We start from the raw sequence: 20,379 nt of genomic DNA on the forward strand, positions 1-20,379 counted from the left end.
ATTTCCCCCTAAAAATGTATTCCCCTATTTTCGTGAAAAATCATTCCGATTTCCTCTGTTTTTAGAACAAATTTGGCTATCATACAGCCAATTTTTTTCTAAAAACAGAAGAAATGGGATGATTTTTCACGAAAATACATTTTTTTCAAATTAATGTAAATACCAGATTGGATTCAATATGAAACACAAAATTCATAAGATTTCAATCGAAATATATTGAATTTTCAACAAAATAGTTTAATTTTTATCAAATTAAATTATAATTTTCAATCAAAAACAAACTGTCAAGCAGTTGAATATTCAAACAAGAAAGAAAATTTGGTAAACAAATAGTTGAAACTTTAACCGAAAAGGTGAATTTTCAAAATAGAAGATTAATTTTCTAACCAAACATATGAATTTTCAACAAAATACATGAGTTTCCAACTTATGAAGGATAAATTTCTATAACCAAAAGTGAAATTTGTAGATGAAAAACGAATTTTTAACTAAACATAATTCAATCTTCCACGAAATCGTTCGACTTTTAACTAAAAAAACAAAAATATATTTTTTTAAGCAAGAATGGAATCGTCAAATTTCTATTTTAAAACGTCAAATAACAAAAATTTTCAACAATTTGAATTGAACCATAAAAGATTAGTTTTCAACCAAATCCATGCATTTTTTACCAAATGAATCGAAAATCTTGAAATATTTAACTTTTTCAATAACAACTTCATTAAAAAAGTTTATTAGTAATAATAACAGGGTGGCCGTAGGTCAGGGAAAACCTGCGGTAATCAGAGATAATTGTTGTATTGGTCAGGTTCGATAATTCGATTAAATGAAACAACTTCTTCACAAATTTTCTCATATTTTCAAAAAATCTTTTTGTCTCAATTTTTTAAAATAAACTGTAATAAGAATATGCTCTTGAAGCCTAAGACTTTTGAATCTAAAAATGATTATTTTTATCTATAACTTAATTTTCTAGAAAGCAAAGTGAAATTCATTAAATTGGGTTAATTAAATCATTTTATGGTCCGTCCATAAACTACGTTACCAATTTTGGGCTATTTTACCCTCTCCGACCCCGAAATGTAACCTATTTTTCATGATTAAATCTTTTTATAACTTATAAATTAGAAAAATATTTGAATTTATATTTATTCATATTTTAATAATTTATTTAAAAGTGTTAACAAATGCATTTGAGGAATCGATTTGAATATTTGAATTAAATTAATTTTAACTCTAGAGAGGCAGACTTGAATTGATAAAAATTAGACATTTTTAACTTATATTCCACATGAAGGACTTAAAACAATTTATTACATACATTTTTTGAACTTATTAGAAAGAATTAAGTAATCTCAAAATTCGAACACTTTTAGGAAATAGAAGACATCACTGTGAGGTGTATCTGCCGGTTCATTTACAAGGAATTAAATATATTGAAAACATGTTCTCTTTTGAGGAATTGGAAACTATGCGGCGGCCACTATGGAAATAGAAATAAATCAGTTTCTGAGATATCCTATTCTTATAATGACATTTTAGACAGACGGAAAAATCGCGCATTAAAAGAAATAGAATAATCATCACTTTTGCGCTAAAATCGGAAAGTAATCATTTTTCTCTATTCAACGCTTATTACCGGGTAATGTAAATACCAGATTGGATTCAATATGAAACACAAAATTCATAAGATTTAAATCGAAATATATTCAATTTTCAACAAAATAGTTTATTTTTTATATAAAAAACATTATTTTCAACCAAGAATGATGAATTTTGAACAAAGAAAGATGACTTTTCCACCATAAAAGACAAATTGTCGATAAAAAATGACAAATTTTTCAGAAAACATCTGAAGTTTTCATAAATAAAATATGACCTACAAAAATGTATTATCAACCAAATGGTCAAATTTTCAAACAAAAGCGGTTGAATTTTCAACCCAAAGAGACTAATTTTGTGGAGGTCAGTTGAATTTTTAACATAAAAGTACATTTACAACCAAGAAAGATGACTTCACCAAAAGGCGAATTTTTAACAAAACAGTAGAATTCTCAACCAATAGCAATGAATCTTAAACAAAATCCTTAAATTTTCAACCAAAAAATATATTTTTCAAACAACAAAACAAAAAACGAATTTTCAACCAGTTGCCTTCCACGATACCAACAAAGAAAAAATTTAAACAAATATCTGAATCTTTATCCAAAAATGGTATAGTGAAATGTTTAGATGAAAAATCGATTATTTGACAAAAAATTTGTAGTTTAAAAAGTTAATTAAAAAAAGCAACCAGTTGGATTAAACTAAAAATAATTAATTTTCAACGAAGTACATGAATTTTTACTAAATAGTCCATTTTTAACTAATAAAATGTAAACCTATAACCAAAAACGAAATAGTAAAATTTGAAGATGAAAAAACGATTTTGTAACCAAATAATTGAATCCTTGACCAAATAAATGGATTTTCAACTAAAAAAAATTATTTTTTGAAATAAAAATGGAATCTCTAGATTTTTAGTTTAAAAAGTGAATTAAAAAAAATGCAACCAACATGAACACAGTTTGAAACAAATAGTTGGGTCTTTAATCCTTCACCAAATAAATGGATTTTCAACTAAAAAGAACAACATATTTCTGAACTAAAATGAAATCATACAATTTTTATTTTAAAAAGTCAATTTTGAAACACAAAAAAAAACGATTTTTCAACCAGTTGCATTCAACTAAAAAGGAAATTTTTGTAAAGAAATAGTTGAATCTTTAAGCAAAAAGATGAATCTTGAACAAACAAGATTAATTTAGAAAAATATAAATTTTCAAAAAAGAACATGAATTTTCAACTAATGAAGGATAAATTTCTATAAATAAAAGTAAAATTTTTTAATGAAAACAAATTAAAAAAAAAACATATTTTTGAACCAAGAATGGAATCTTCAAATTTTTAGTTTAAAAAGTTAATTAAACAAAAATGTCAACAAGGTGAATTAAATAAAATAAAAATAATTTTTTTCACAAAGTTTCTCATATTTAAAAAAAAACATTTTGTCTTAATTTTTTTAATAAACTGAAGTAAGAATACGTTCTTGAAGATTACGGCTTTTGAATCTAAAAATTATTATTTTTATTTATAATTTTATTTTCTAGAAGTCAAAGTATTGTTCATTAAATAGAGTTAATTAAATTATTGTATGGGCCGTCTATAAACTACGTTACTAATTTTGGGCTTTTTGTCCTTCCCGCCGTCGAAATGTAACATACAGCCCAAAATTCTATAAAAACAGAGGAAATAGGATGATTTTTCATGAAAATAGGAGAATACATTTTTAAAAAATGAATATAAATTCTCGGTTTATATACAATACGAAACATTTTTAATTCAGCATAAGATTTCAAGTCGAAATATATTGCATTTTCGAAAAAATAGTTGACTTTTCAAACAAAAAATATTATTTTCAACTAAGAATGATGAATTTTCAACAAAAGAGATAAGTTTTCTACAATAGGAAATAAATTGTCTAGCCAAAATGACAAACTAAAAAAAATTGTGGAATTTTCAACCCAAAAGGACGAATTTTTTAGAAAATAGTTGAATTTTCAACAAAAAAGTACATTTTCAACCATAAAGGTGACTTTTTTTTACTAAAAGGCGATTTTTTAACAAAACAGTAAAATCCTCAACCAAAATAGACGCATTTTAATGCAATAGAAACGAATCTTAAACAAGATACTTACATTTTTAACCAAAACATATTTTTTAAAACCTAAAATTAAATCGCCAATATTTGAATTAAAAAAATTAATTTTCAACAACAAAACTAATTTTAGGCAAAATACATCAACTTGTTATCAAATTCTTAGACTTATAGAGGATAAATTTCTAAACAAAAATGAAATAGTGAAATTTGTAGAGAAAAAACGATTTTTTAACAAAAATACTTTAATCCTTGACCAAATAAATTATTTTTTTAACTCAAAAACATATTTTTTGAACTAAAAATGGAATCATCAAGTTTTTGGTTTAAAAAGTTAATTTTCAATAAAAAACGAATTTACAAACAGTTGAATATTCAAACAACAAAGAAAAAATGTTAAACAAATTGTTAAATCTTTAACCGAAAAGAGAAATTTTCAACAAACAAGATTAATTTAAAAAATATAAATTCCTTCACCATAATATGGGTTTTAAATTAAAAAAACATATTTTGTAACTAAAGTTGGAATCGCCACATTTTGAGTTTGAAAAGTTAATTTTCAACGACAAAATAACGAATTTTCAAATAGTTGACTTCACCAACAAAGAACAATTTTAAACAAATATCTTAATCTTTAACCAAAAATGAATTAGTGGCATTGTTAGATAAAAGTACGATTTTTTTCGTTTAAAAAGTTAATTATAAAAAATTTCAATCCACCAAATAAATGAATTTTCAGCTAAAAAACATAATTTTTAAACTTAAAATGAAATCTTCAAACTTTTAGTTTAAAAAGTTAATTAAAAAAATTTTCAAACAACTTAGAAACTATTTTAAACAAATAGTTGAATCTTAACCGAGAAGATGAATTTCCAACCTACAAGAATAAGTTCGTAACCAACCATATAAATTATCAACAAAATACATGAATTTTGAACTTATGAAGGATAAATTTCTATAACCAAAAGTGAAATTTGTAGATTAAAAACGGATTTTTAACAAAAAATAAGTAAATGCTCCGTGAAATAGGTGGACTTTTAACTAAAAAATCAACATATTTTTTGATCCAAGAATGTAACCGTAAATTTTTTAGCTTAAAACGTTAATTTAAGAAAATCCATTTGCTAAGTACTAGATTTTCAACTAAAAAAAAACATATTTTTGCACTAAAAATGAAATCATTACATTTTTATTTTAAAAAGTTAATTTTCAAACGCAAAAAAAAACGATTTTTCAACCAGCTGAATTCAACCAACAAACAAATTTTTTTTAATAGTTGAATCTTTAACCAAAAAGATGAGTATGCAACAAACAAGATTAATTTAGAAAAATATAAATATTCAAAAAAGTAGATGAATTTTAAACTTATGAAGGATAAATTTCTATAACTAAAAGTAAAGTGTCTAGATGAAAAATGAACTTTTAACAAAACATAATTGAATCCTCAAACAAATTGATGTATTTAAAAAAATATATATACATTTTCAACCACGAATGAAATCATCAAATGTGTAGTTTCAAAAGTTAATTAAAAAATTTTTTAACCAGTTAAATTCAAGCAGCAAAGAAAATTTTTTAAAACAAATAGTTAATTTCTATCAACAGAAGTCAAATTTGTAGATAAAAACAAATTTTTAACAAAACGTAATTGAATTGTCCAACAGATGGATGGTCTTTTAACTAAAAAAAAAGAAAACAAATTTCTTGAACCAAGAATGGAATCGTCAAAATTGTATTAAAAAAGTAATTAGAAAAAAATTGAATCCTGAATCAAAAATTTGGATTTTTAACCAAATACAATAATTTTTTACCAAATATTGAATTTTTAACTTAGAAAATATAAATTTCTAACCAAAAATGAAATAGTGTAATTTTTAGATGAAAAAACGAATTTAAAAAAAAATCATTAAATATACCTTCAAATAGATCGATTTTCAAAAAAAAGGATATTTTTAAACCAAAAATGAAATCGTTAAATTTTTAGTTTAAAAAGTTAATTAAAAAAACATTATTTTTTAAGTAAAAATATTTTTAACAATCAATATTAATTTTTTTTAACAAAAAGTACTAATTTAAAACAAAATACACCAATTTTCAACACGTTAACATCTTAAAGCTAAAAGGATGAATTTTCTACAAAGCAGTTGAATTTTCGATAAAAAAAGACGAATTTTGAACAGAATACATGCATTTTCAACTTGGAAAGATCAACTTTCAATTAGCAATATTAATAGTTTCAACAAAAAATAGAACAGTTTACGAATTTGAAACAAAATTATTATTTTCAACAAAAGAGTATGACATTAAAATAAAAAGATTTTTTAACGAACAAGATTAATTTTCTGAAAATGGAATAGTTAAATTCATAACTATAGAGATGGAATACTCAACAACAAAATTTTTATCAATATAGTTCATCTTTCAACCAAAAGTAGCTGAATTTTTTATCAAATTAGAATACTTTTTGACAAAGATTATCATCAGTAAACGTTCTAAATGTTATCTAAGTTGAGAACGTTACTTTCACTGATCCCCTCTCTCCCTCCTGTTACAATTCGTAGTTTTCGTTGTGCCCCCCCCCTCCCACATACACATAAATTGGTAACGTAGTTTATGGACGGTCCCTTGTTATCAGTAAAAAAATTTGATATTCTACTTTCAAACTTTGCCACGCACTTTTGACTTCCTCTCATCGGCCTTTACCGGCATTTCTGATGGAACTAACCAGTCACATTCCTCCTTTCTTCTGAAACTGTTACCACTGAAGTCGCTAATCGAGCGCGGTTGAGTGTTCACTTCCGTTTTCGAATCCAACGTCACCTGTATCAAAAGTTCGTGTGTTTTTGTGTTTCTTTGGAGCCACAATGATTCTCGCTAATTTAACGTAAGTATTCTCATCATTGATTCAAAAAGCAATTCCCCTGCGAACAAGGAATGCGCGATTTCGTTTGTATACAAAATGGTCGCGAATTCGTGCAAATTCCTTGCTTTACCAGATTCGCCATGCCGGTTGAGACACGGCGAACCGACAACTCACCAACTGTGGAAAAAAACGCCTCGATAATATTTGTTAGGAGCGGTTCCAAGGACTATCAATGAATAAATGTTCGTTTTTTCAACATTTTATAAATTATCGAGTCAAACATTCACGTAAACAAAATAAATGGCGCCGAGACACTTCATTAACAAAATTAAAAATGTCGAGAGTCCCTGGTTTTCTTCAACGTAAGCCCACACTCCAAAAATTCCATTCTTATTGACTCTAGGAGGAAAGTTGGGCTCCAAGCATTGGAAATTAATCGATCTTTCCAGAACGGGAGGAATTTCTTTTCCATTTGTATAGTTAGAACATATCCAGCGGACGTTCTCGTAGACTGATCATTAGTGTGATTGACCTGGTTAATTGAATCACCCGGTTTTTGTCTAATTTGTGATTTCGGAGTCGTAGCTGGAATCACTCTTTAAAGGTTCAGTCATTTTCCATGGGTTTTTTTTCTCACAAACTCTAATTTACGGATTGGTTGCGGTATGTAGTCCCATGCATAATAAATTACGCGTTGACAGAAATTTAGGTTACATTTTAATTTCGAGATTTGGGGAGATTTTAAATGGAAAGAACTTGAAGTTGATTAATCTATTTTTGGAACACATTATTTTTTTTTTCTATTTGCCAGTGTCAATTTATTCACCAGAAAATTGTACGTTTATTTATTTTTCAATGTTAGGATTTTTTATTCGATATTTTTACTGCCGAGAAGTGGATTTTTAATATATTGTGCTAAATTATTAACAATAAGCGAATTTTTCTGGAACATTTAGTTGAGATTAAAATTCAATTAAAATTGTAATTGTTCAGAATCGAATAATTCTGCTTTCCTGTTGAAAAATGGTTTCACCACACAGATTAAATCCTGCTTTATTTCTGGCTTTTATTAATCTTCGCACACAAAAATTGATATAAACGTGTCGCAACTTGACACATTTACCATAATAAAATTGTAACAGCTTAACATTTGCAAACATTCACACTGCTGAGACAACTCTTTGACTATTACTTGATATGATGCGTTATTTTAAATTGATCCATTAATGAATTAAGATCGTTTATTGTTAAATAAAATTAGCATATCTTTTTAAAGAAAGATATATTTCTTGATGGATGAAAATCCTTTCAATAACTTGTACATATTTTATTCCATTAGCGCAGATTTTTGAGTAAACAAAATTATAGCAAAACAAAGGCTATACGATCAAATCTGTATAGCCTTTTATAAAATCAGACCTTTTTTTTATTAAAGGTTTCGACTGCAGAAATTTGAGCTGGGCTTCTTCACTTCTTAAAAACCAAATCAAGTAAATCGCATTAAGAAGAAAGGATTCAGCTCCTTCAAAAAGGAATATAAACGTTACAAAATATTAATATCGTAATTCAAATACAAAAGACTAAATTCTTTGATTGTATTTCAAAAGAAAGGATAAAAGAAAGAGCTTGCAAAAATGGGTATTCAAGATTTGCAACAATTTCTGGATAGCAACAGTGTACCAGGTGCATCTGTGCCAGTAGATTTATTAAAAATTGGAAGAAACATCAGCCAGAGGCAACGGAGTCGAGTTGTTAAGGGACAACCACAGCAAGTTACAGGGCCAAAATTACGATTGGTTGTGGATGGAGAATGTTGCTTCGATAGACTCTATGGAGGATATTTTTCTGGTGAATTATTTACTATAAATTTCCTATTAACAGGGTGGCCGTAGGTCAGGGAAACCCTAGAAATAAGGGATTTTGAATAAAATCTTGCAAAATTCGGGGAATTTCTACATTTGAAATAACTGTCGAGGATAATATATTTTTAATTTTAAAGTGTTTTTATTGCGTCAAGGAAAATGAAAAATTGGTTAGAGAAAAAATGAGGGAATTGTGAAAATTAAGTTTTGCGGCTACCCCGATATAATTGTCTGTAATTTATTTGTCCTGTATTTTTATTTCTTTTTTTTTTGTTACAGTTTCTTCCTTCTGGAAATTATATTTTTAGCTACAAAATTTTATTATTTAGTTGAAAATTCCACTTTTTTGTTGAAAATTAAACTATTTGTTTAAAAAAGGAACTTTTTTTGGTTGAAGTTTAATATTTTTTATTTAAAATTCAACAATTGAATCAAAAATTCATCTTTGTGGATTGAAAATCTGTTTGGTTAAATTTTCTTGTTTCGTTGAAAATTCATCTTTCGGGTTATTTTGTAGAAAATTAAACTATTTTGTTTAAAAAAAATCCTTTTTTTGGTCGAAAATTTAATTGTTTTGTTTGGAAATTCGTCTTTTAGCATAGACAAGTCTTTTTTATTAAAATAAATAAATTTTTTAATTATAATTTGACATTCTCTTATACCATTTAATGGTCAGAGAAAATGAAAAATTGATCAGGAAAAACTTAAGGAATTTTTAGTAAAGTTTTGTGGCAACCCCGAGATAATTGTCGATAATTTATTTTTCCTGTATTTTTATTACTTTTTGTACAGTTTCCTTTTTCTTAAAATTATATTTTTAATTAAAAAAGTATATTAATTTCAAAATTTAACGATTTTGTTAATGTTATCCCCTTTTTGGCTGGAAATTCAACTTTTTTATTGAAAAATTATCTTATAGAGTTGAAAGTTAAACTATTTGTTTAAAAACGCAACTTTTTTGGTTGAAGTTTCATCTTTTTCATTCTAAACTTGACAGGTTAATTAAAAATGCATCTTTCGAGATTGAAAATTTAACTGTTTGGTTAAAAACTAATTTTGTTGTTTGAAAATTCATCTTTCGGGTATAAAAGTCTACCGTTATCTCTAACTTTCGACTTTTCCGCTTCAAAATTTGACTATTTGTTTGAAAATGCTACTATTTTCCTGAAAATGTAAATATTTTGTAGAAAATTGAACTATTTTGTTAAGTCATCTTTTTCTGTCAGAAATTTATTGTTTTGTTGAAAATTCGTTATTTTGGTTTTGAAAATTCATCTTTTATAGTAGGAAAGTATTTTTTTTTTCATTAAAATGATTACATTTTTAAATTATAATATGAAATTATTTTATTCCGTTTATAAAATAGTGTATGTTAAAATAAAATTACACAATTAAAATTCTGTTCATGGGAAAGTCAGGGAATGTTGAAAATGGAAGTTTTGCGGCCACCTTGATATAATATTCTTGTCAATAATTTACTTGTCTTCTATTTTTTTTTGTAGTGGCTTCCTTCGGACAATTGAAAATTAAACTATTTGGTTGAAAATGCAACTTTTTTGGTTGACGTTAAATCTTTTTTTCATTCAAAATTAGACTATTTGATTGAAAATTTATCTTTGTACATTGAATATTTAACTGTTTCGTTAAAAGTTGAGCTTTTTTGTTGAAGATTCGTCTTCTTGGTTTAAATTCAACTATTTGGTTGTATATGTAAATGTTTGGTTAAAATTTTTTTGTTGACAAATTATATTTAGGATTTAAAAGTCAACTGTTATCTAAAGCTTTCAACTTTTTAGGTTCGAATTATACTATTTGGTTGAAAAGTTACTATTTTGTTGTAAAGTTAATTATTTGGTTAAACACTAAACTATTTTCTTAAAAATTAATTTCTTTGGATGGAAATTCATCTTTTGGGTTTAAAAGTACACTGTTAACTAAAAAATTCAATTTCTTAGTTGAAAATTCATTTATTTTGTTGAAAATGTTACTGTTTCGTTGAAAATTTAATTTATTTTCTTGAAAATTTGTGCTTTTGTATTGAAAATTTTTCTTTTAGCTTAGAAATTTTGTTTTTTTATTGATATAAATAAATTTGATTTCAAATCGTAGATTTCAAAATTCTTTATGTCTTACGGTCCAATCGTGAATCAAAAAATAAATATGAGTCAAAAAAACATGTTCTTCGAAACTCAGATATTTATTTAATAGAAAAATAGATGTTCGTCCGTCCTAACCTACGCCAATTTTGTTTTTCTCGTACAATTTTAAAAAAAAAGTAGTGTAATCGATTGAAGTCTCAAACAATTTTTTGAGACTTCAAAAAATGACTAAATTTTAATTAATTTTCTTAAAACTATTGACTGAAATGTTCCTTTTTTTTACTGAAAATTGATCTGTTTGACTATTTAAACTACCATCAACTCAGGTTTAAGAACCTTTGAAAAAGATACGCATGTGTACTGAAACGTCAGGAAGTTTTGAAAGGAGTTTTTTTCTATTAAATAAATATCTGAGTTTCGAAGAACATGTTTTTTTGACTCATATTTATTTTTTGATTGACGATTGGACCGTAAGACATAAAGAATTTTGAAATCTACGATTTGAAATCAATAAATATCAACGGTCGAAGAAAGGATTGATTTGTTTCATCAAATCATTTTACGATATAAATAAATTTCGATTTTTTAAGTTTTAATCTGAAATTTTGTTATTCCATTTATATAATATTCTATGTTAAAAATGTTACAAGATTAAGATTCTGGTATTTGAATATTAATGGAGAGGGAAAAGTTAGCGAATTTTGAAAATGAAGTTTAGCGATGACCCCGATATAATGTTTTTTCCAGTAGATATAAATTAGTTGAGAATTGAATGGTCCTTGAATTTTTTTAACCTTGAAAACCTGGAAATCTCGAGTTTTTCACGATAACCTTGAATTAAATTTTTTATCCTTTTAGAAAAGTTATTTTATTGGAATTTGAAAAGTAATATATTTTAGTCTATTATGAAAGAAACATCTCATTTAGAAGAAATCTTGCTACTACAACATTTTTTATTTATCAAGATATAATTTATCTTTTATTCATTACATAATAAATATAGAGGTTTATAGGTATTTTTGGTAGATTTTGCCAATTATTTTATAGACTGCAATGATCAGTCCTCTGTAAGTTTTTTATTTCATCTCCGCTAGTATAGAATGTTAATATATATATTTTCTTGTGATATTTAACAAAACATTACTGAATATTTCAAAAGGTTTCAAAATATTTCAAGGATTTTTAACATTTTACAAAGATTTTACAAAGCTTGGAAAATTTTCAAAAGATTGAAATGATTTTAAAGATTTGAAGAAGGGGTACATCAGATTTTAAAAATTGTAAAACATTTTGAAGACTTTAAACGATTTCAAAAGGTTTGAAAGCAATTGAGAAGATTTGGAAATATTTCACTATGATTTCAACGAAGCCAACAGATTTCACAAGCAAAGGTTTAAGAAAAATTTCACAAATATTTCGAAACATTTGACCAAGATTTCACAAAATTTTTCCGAACATTTCGTAAAGATTGCAATGATTTTAAAGATTTGAAAAAAGCGTGTACGACAAATTTCAAAGTTTTCACAATAATTTAAAACATTTTCAAAGATTTGAAAACTTTCAAAATATTTCACAAACCTTAAAGATTTTAAAAAGGTTTAGAACCAGATTTCTAAAATTTCAAAAGATTGTACACAGATTGAAAATATTTAAATTATTTAAAATGAATACAAAAGATTTCAGAAAAAAATTCACAAATACGTCAAATATTTCATAAAGATTTCAAAATAATATAAGAATTCCAAAGATTGCAAAACATTTCAAAGATGTACAACTATTTCAAAGCTTTTAGCAAATTGAAGAAGTTTTTAAAAGATTTCAATTATTTTAAACGAACACAAAAGATTTCATAAACATACATTAAAGAAAGCCTTCACAAATTTTTAAAAGATTTTATAAAAAATTCACAAAGATTTCCAGGATTTCAAAGATGACTTATGTTCGCAAAAAATTAAGAATTTGTTTATTTATGGTTCTCCTTTCCTTAAAAACTCTTGGCCAATAAAAAATTTAATTTTTCACTTCTATATCAAACCGTTATTTTCTTATTTGATATAAAAAATAGATCTGAAAAAGTTTACTTCTTGACCTGGAACACTATGTAGAATATTAATGGTCAGGAAAAGATAAAGAAATTTTGAAAATACAGTTTTTTCGGCCACCCTGCTTTAAGTTTTATTTTTAAATGATCTTTCCGTATTTAATCGGCTAATTTCTTGCTATAGACTGGGCTTGCGGTGGTCAGTGGAACCGAATGTCTCAGTACATTTCCCTTTTATTACAAGCAACCGATATGCATGGTGTGGAATTAGCTGTATTCTACAATGGAGCCCTCGAGACTTCTCGACGATCTGAATGGATCCAGAATCAACTGAAAGTGCGGATTAAAGTAAACAATGTGAGTACAGTTCAATAATAAATTAATAATTTGTACATCATTTTTATATTTCAAACTTTACACTCTTTCACATTTTTTCTTTTTTTTTCGCTTAAATGCGAACTGAATTAAAAGAACCCAATAAGAAAATCCATCCATTTTTGGTTGAAAAGTCTACTAGTATATATTTAGTTCATAATTCATCTCGTTTAGTTAAAAATTCTATTATTTGGTTGAAAATAGAATTATTTTGTTAAAAAAGTATCTATTTTGTTAAAAAGATATGTTTTTGAAAAAAATGCAACTACTTTGTTGAAAGAAGAATCTCTTTATTAACCATTTTTTTCTTATTGAAGATTAATCTTTTTCGCTGAAAATAGAACTATTTAATTTTTATAAAATCATTATTGTTGAAAATTATTTGTTGTTTAGAAGATTCATAATTTCATTGAAAAAATTTGTTTAGTGTATTTCTTAACTGAAAATGTAACTATTCTATTTTTGGTTTAAAATTGAACTTTTTTGGTTGAAAAATCAACTATTTGACTAAAAATTAATTTGTTTGCTTTAAAGATGCATAATTTTAGTTAAAAATTCATCTTCTTGATTGAATCTTTAACTATTTTGTTGAAAATTCGTTTTTTGTTGTTGTTGAGAATGTATTTTTTTTTAAACTGAAAAAATATTCCATTTTTGGTTCAAAATTAATTGTTCTAGTACTTGAAAATTCAACTATTTGACTACAAATTCATGTACTTGGTTGAAAATTCGCCTTTTTTTGTAGAAAGTTAATCTTTTTTGTAGAAAATTCATACTTTTTAATTAATAATACCACTATTTGGTTAAAAATTAATCTTCTTTGATTGAGGATTCAACTTTTTTTTGAAAAAAAGTCTTTTTTAGTTGAAAATTCATATTTTCGTGTCGAAAATTTAATTTTGTTGTTGCAAATTGGTCTTTTGGCTTGAAAATTAAATTATTTGGTTAAACATTAGCTTTTTGTTGAAAATTCATCTATCTGGTTAAAAATTTCACTATTTTTATGAAAACTTAAGTATTTGGTAGAAAATGAACTTTTTGTGGAATAATCATATATTTGATTGAAAATTCAATTATTTGGTTAACAATTAATCTATTGGATAATTCATCTTTTTGGCTTGGAAATTATACAACTTTGTTGAAATGAAATTAAACGACATTGAATTTATTTTATGGTCGAGAATTTTACAAATTTTTCGGAGAATAAAAATCTGTCTAAATTTAATTTCAGCCGTTTTTAAAACTATACAGTTGAATTTCCCGTTTTAGATTTTAATTTTTAAGAGTACATTTTTCATTTACAGAATTTTAAAATGCAGTTTTAAAGTCTTAACAAATGAAAAATTACACGTGTTTGAAATATACAATTTTGGATAAAAAGACATTTTTATTTAATGAACTGTGAATATAAATTATGATTTTTAAAATTGGACGCACATTAAGGATTAACAAGTGAATAATTTAAGAATTTCCAGATCTTAACGTTAAGAATTAAACTGTTTCAAATGGAATGTCTTAGTAGTTAAACAAATGTAAACGCTCGATTGAAACTTTATAAACTATTAAAAAATTGTCAATATCTTCAAAATAATATATTCTTTATTAAAGGATTTTATTAAATTAAAAATATTGTTTTGGTCTAAAATTTGAAATTTTTCAATTAAGAAAAAGAAAAATTGCTTAACATTGAGAAATATTTGATTTTTCATGTAAAACCAGTAATTATAAATCAAACATTCAAAACTAAACTTTGAACGTTAGAATTTTAATTGCCCTATTTAAAAAAAAAATGTAATTTAAAAGTAAAATTGTTGAATTTCGATATTTAATAAATATTGAACAACAATATTGCTTAGAAAAAATCCAGTCGGTTAAAGAGATATTCGGAATGTCTGAAAACATTCAAAATTAATTGAAAATTTTAAATGATTTCTAGCGGTTCAAGCGAAATGAAAGCTTAAAAAAATATAAAAAATTTCTTAAGATTCCCTTGAAAATTGAAAAATAATTTTTATTAGGAAAAAATAATTTTATGAGAATTTTTAAAAAGATGTCCAGAATTGTCAAAAATGAAACTGAATGATTTTAATGAAATTTGATTAACTTTTCAGGATTTAAAAAAAAATGTAGGAAGAATTTGAAATATTTTAAAAGATGTTTAGAAGCTCTAAACAAATTTAAAAACGAAATAAAAATTTGAATAAATGTAAAACAACATGTACATGTTTCAAGATTTTGAAACAAAAATCTTAAGGTTTTTAATTTTATTGGCCGTGAAAAAAATTTAACAATTTTGTTGAAAACTCGTGTTTTTGTTGATAAAAATTAATGTTTTTATCTGAAGATTTAACAATTCCATTTTTGATTCGAAAAATAGCTTTTTTCGTTGAAATTTCAACTATTTGGTTTAAAAGTAATTTTTCTTGATTAAAAATTAATCCATTTCCCTAAGGATCTAACTATTTTGCTAAAAATTGGTTTTAATTTTTTTTTAATTCTGCTGGTTGAAAATTCAACTGTATTCCAAAAAATCCATAATTTTAGCATGAAAATTCAGTCATTTTATCAAAAATTCACGTATTGGATCGAAAATACGTATATTTTTATTGAAAGTCCAACTGCTTGGTTAAAAATTAAAATATTTGTTTAAAAATTTATCTTGGTTGAAAACGATCTATTTGCTGAAAATTAAACTTTTCCTTCTGATTAATAAACTACCGTCTAAAAAATTTGACTGTATTGTTAAAAATTCATCCTTTTGTCTCTTTGGGTTGAAAGTTTAACGATTTAGTTAAAAAATTAACAATTTTTTTTAAACATTATTTTGTTTTTGCTTGAAAGATCAACTTTTTATTCGTTAATAAAACTGTTTGGTTAAAAATTAATTTTGTTGTTAAAAATTCGTCTTTTTGTGTTAAAAATGCGAATCTTTTGGTACGAAATCTTTTTTACCTGAAAATTCATCTACATTGTTGAATATGCAATATATTTCGACTTGAAATAATCGGAATTTAATGTGTTTCATATTCAATCTGATATGGTATTTACATTAATTTTAATTAAAAGAAATTTTACATACCTGGAAAACCTGAAAATGTAGTAAACTATTTTCTCGAAAATTAATTTTCTTTTTTTTTTGAAATTAATTTTTCAACTGAAAATTCAACTATTCTATTTATAGTTGAAAATGGAACACGTTTAAAAATTACAATCTTTTATGGATTGAAAATTAAATTACTTGTTTGAAAGTTATTTATATTATATTAATTTTTTTGGCTGAAGATTCATAATTTTAATCGAAAATTTATTCTGTTGGTTTTTTGTTGAAAATTGTTTTTTTTTGCTTGGGTAAAAGATTTTTTTATTGATACATTTAACTATTCCATTTGAATATTGTCTAATTTTCGGTAAAAATTCATGTCATTGGTAAAAAATTATTTTTTTTTCAACTAAAAATTTACCATTTCGTTATTTTTTGTTTGTTGAAAACTGATATTTTTTAGTTGAAAATTCGTCTTTTTTGTAGAAAAAATCATGTTCTTGTTATAAAATGAATCTTTTTGGTTAAAAATTCATTTATTCTAGTTGAAGATGCATAATTTTAGTTGAAAATTTATCACTCTGGTTGCATTTTTTCTTTATGGAAAATTAATTTTTTAACTGAAAACTTAACTACTCCATTTTTTGTTGAAAACTGATCTTTTCTAGTGGAAACTGCAACTATTTGGTTGAAAATTGAAATATTTAATTTAAAATTCATATATTCTGTTCAAAAATCGTATTTTTCGTAGAAAAATGATCTTTTTAAATCATTGTTCAAATTCATGAACTTTAGCGACAAATTCAAGGAATGATTAATTATTTTTTTATTATTTAATTATTCGATGGTGCTAATATATATTCAAGAATATCTTGTAATATAATTTCTCAAATCTTTCAAAATTAAACATATTAATTAAATCCCTGGAGACTGAAAAAAAGACATTATTTATAATAAAATTGCGAAACTGTATAAATATTACGAGTTAATTGTTTAAAAAACTGAGAAATATTTCAATGGCTCTTTATTATGAAAAATTATACCTCGAAAAACTTGAGATACCTGGAAAAAGTCTAGAATTAGTGAGACCCATTAGAGAGATTTTGTTCATGATAAATATTTTTCAGGTTCTAAAACACATCACAACCAAAGGCACACCTCCACCAAAAGTTTGGTGGTCTCCCCCAGTTTGTTTGCGCACGAGTTTGCGCATGGCTTGCCGGCACAACAATATTCCAGTTGTAAGGATCTTAAATCATTTTTATTTTCCAGCTTAGAAACTCTATTTTCATCTTGCGTGATTTTCTTTCTTTCTTTCTTTTTTTTTTTTTTAGTTTTGCAGCATGGACGATCATCACCAGGAAGTAATTGCTTACTGTCGGGAAAACAACTTCAGTGGAATCGCTGCCGACGACGCCGATTATGCAGCTTTCGATCCTCCGAGATACTTTTCTTCCCAACAGTTCAAATTGACCTACAAGGTGATTTTCATCCCCAGAAATTGAAATTATTAATGAAATAAATTAGAGCGCGGAATTTTTTAATCGGGAAATGACCGAGTAAGTGATTCAGTAACCGGGATTTTCTCTCGGATTTTCCAAAACAATTACCTGGAAATATCTGGGAATTTGTTTTAAATTCAGGCATTTTTTTCGAAAGAGTGCGTGGAAAATTCAAAAGTTTTTTTGCAATTTTTTTGTTTATTGACAAATTAAAATATTTTTTGATTTAAATATTAATAATTACATTTTTCGTTCGGAATTCCTATTTTTTGGAATTAAAATTTTAATTAATTGGTGGAAAGTTGAAATTTTTTTGTTTTAATTAATTTTTCTGGATGAAGATTCATCATTTTAAATAAAAATTCATCTTCTTGGTTAAAACATTGGCTATTATCTTGAAAATTCGTTTTTTTTTGGCTGAAAATTATTTTTTTTTTACTGAAATTTTCAATATTTCATTTTTAACTTTTGACTATTTTGATGAAAGTTTTTTTTTCGATTGAAAATTAATTTTTTTGAACTGAAAATTTAATTGTTTAATTTTTGGTTAAAAAGTTCTATTTTTTAGTTGGAAATTCGTCTTTTGGTAGAAATTAATCTTCTTGGTTGAAAATTAATCGTTTCGGTTGAAACTTCAACTATTCTGGTTAAAGATTCATAATTTTAATTAAAAATGTACTTTTTTAGTTCAAAATTCAAATATTTGGGTTGAAATTTGTTTTTTTTTTTATTTCAAAATTTATCTTTTTTGTGTGAAAATATAACTGTCAGTTAAAAGCTTCATTTTCGTTAAAGTTTCATCCTTTTAGCTTAAAAATGAATAATTTCAGTTGAATATTCATCATTTTAGTTGAAAAGTCGTCAGTTTGGTTAGAAATTAATTATTTTTTAGCTGAAAATTAGTCTTTTAGTTTGAAATTCAACTATTTCGTTGAAGATTTCTGTAGTTTTATTGAAAAATCGTATTTTTTTTGAAAAAAAATTTATTTTTTTCATGGTTCATCTTTTTGGTTGAAAATTCAAGTAGTTTACTTCAATATTTATTATTTTAGTTTAAAATTAATCTTTTTGATTGAAAATAAAACTACTTCGCTAAAAGTTTATCTCTTTCGTTAAAAATTTATCTTTCCCAGTTGAAGATTCATAATTTTAGTTGAAAATTAATCACTGGTGGAAATTTTTTTTGTAGTATTTAATCTGTTCTGTTGAAAATGCAATAATTCGAGTCAAAGATTCATCAGTTTAGTTAAAAAATTATTTCTTAAGTTCAAAGTCCAACTGTTTGATTCAAATGTGTCCTTTTTAATTGAAAATTCATCTTTTGTTTGAAAGTACAACTATTTCAGTCAAAACCTTCATCATTTATATAGAAATCCGCCCTTTTTGCTTAAAATTCAACTGTTTAAGTTGAAGATTCAGAATTTTGATTGAAAATTCATTAGTTTGCTTAGAAATTAATCTTTTTAACTAAAAATTTGTCAACGAATTGGGTGAAAATTGACATTTTTTACTTAAAAATTCAACTGTTTGTTTGAAAATGTATGTACTTTGTGGAAAATTCGTATTTTTTATAGAAAATTCATGTTTATGCTTGAAAATTCTTCTTTTTCTTAAAAATTGCAACCATCCCAGTTGAAGATTTATCATTTTAGTTTGAAATTCGTCTGTGTGGTTCAAAATTCAACAATTTAAATGAAAATTGTTATTTTAATTGAAAATTCATCTATATTGTTGAAAATAGACTTATTTTGTTCACAAATCCATTTTTTTAATCGAAAATGAACTTTTCTTTTCGAAATTAATCTACTTGTCTAAAAATCATTCTTATGGGTTTTGTTACATTTTTTTGTTTGTTTAGGATTCACAATTTTAATTAAAAACGCATTTTTTGTTGAAAAATGCGCTATTTGATTGAAAGATTGTTTTTTCTTTGGATGAAAAGGAAATTTTTTCCCGAAAATTTCACTATTTTGTTGAAAATTTATTTCTTTTTTGGTTGAATTTTTTTTTTCAACTGAGAATGTAACAATTATACCAATTAAATATTTCACAATATTAATTAAAAACTCATTTCTTTGTTTGAACATTCATTTTTTAACTCAAAATTCAATTGTTTAATGTTTTTCAGTTGAAAATTCGTTTTTTTTTTGGTAGAAATTAATTTTCTTAGTTGAAAATTGATCATTTTGGTCTAAAGTTTAATTATTTCATTTAAATATTAATTTAAAATTTAAGTATTTGTTAAAAATTCATTTTTTTCAATAAAAATTAATTTTTCTTAGTTCCATGTTCGGTTGAAAGTGTTTTATTTTTCAGTTCAAAATTCAGGTATTTGATTAAAAACTTGTCTTCTTTAATTGATAATTCAACTGTTTCGTTAAAAAAATTCATGTGTTTTTTTGCGGCAAATATGAATATGTCACTTTTAATTGACTTTTGAGCTCTTTCAAATAGTGGATACTCTGTAAATCTAGGAGAAGTGTCTATAAGTTGTTTTTTTTTTTTTACCAGGGTTCGCTGGAAACGAAAGAATACATAATTTCCGAGGTGACAAAGACACTGAATATTCCATCCGACAGACTCTGCATTCTCGCGGCCCTCCTTGGAAATTTCATTTTACCAGAGCACGACCTGGCCGAATTCTACAAGAAATTAAGCATCACGACGAACTTGGCCAAAACCAACGTTGAACAGACTATTAAGACCCTGTCGACTTTTGTCAGAGAACTCCCATCTATTGAACTCGATGTGGTTGCGCAGAAAGTCTTTGGCTCGCTTTCTGACCCGAGGTGCTCAAAATTGAGGCAGTCTGTTCAATATTATATCAATGGCACCAAAGAGGGATTCTTGCGGTACAAACCGGTCAAACCAACTAAAGGTAAATTATTTTTTATTTTTAT

General features: G+C 25.3%; 2 protein-coding genes across 2 annotated transcripts in view; one reads left to right on the plus strand and one right to left on the minus strand.

The window, feature by feature from the left end:
- LOC117177435 (calcyphosin-like protein) overlaps positions 1-20,379 on the minus strand; it is an 87,533-nt gene that overhangs the window by 48,610 nt on the left and 18,544 nt on the right. The gene's annotated exons all lie outside the window — the stretch shown is intronic.
- LOC117177433 (constitutive coactivator of PPAR-gamma-like protein 1) overlaps positions 6,473-20,379 on the plus strand; it is a 57,986-nt gene continuing 44,079 nt past the window's right edge. Inside the window, exons 1-6 of the mRNA XM_033368107.1 lie at positions 6,473-6,581; positions 7,996-8,408; positions 12,747-12,919; positions 17,105-17,218; positions 17,312-17,458; positions 19,991-20,357. Coding sequence (XP_033223998.1) covers positions 8,195-8,408; positions 12,747-12,919; positions 17,105-17,218; positions 17,312-17,458; positions 19,991-20,357 — 1,015 coding nt within the window. The 5' untranslated portion in view covers positions 6,473-6,581; positions 7,996-8,194. The remainder of the gene's footprint in view (positions 6,582-7,995; positions 8,409-12,746; positions 12,920-17,104; positions 17,219-17,311; positions 17,459-19,990; positions 20,358-20,379) is intronic.

This window comes from Belonocnema kinseyi, chromosome 7 (assembly GCF_010883055.1).
Source record: "Belonocnema kinseyi isolate 2016_QV_RU_SX_M_011 chromosome 7, B_treatae_v1, whole genome shotgun sequence".
Lineage (NCBI taxonomy): Eukaryota > Metazoa > Arthropoda > Insecta > Hymenoptera > Cynipidae > Belonocnema > Belonocnema kinseyi.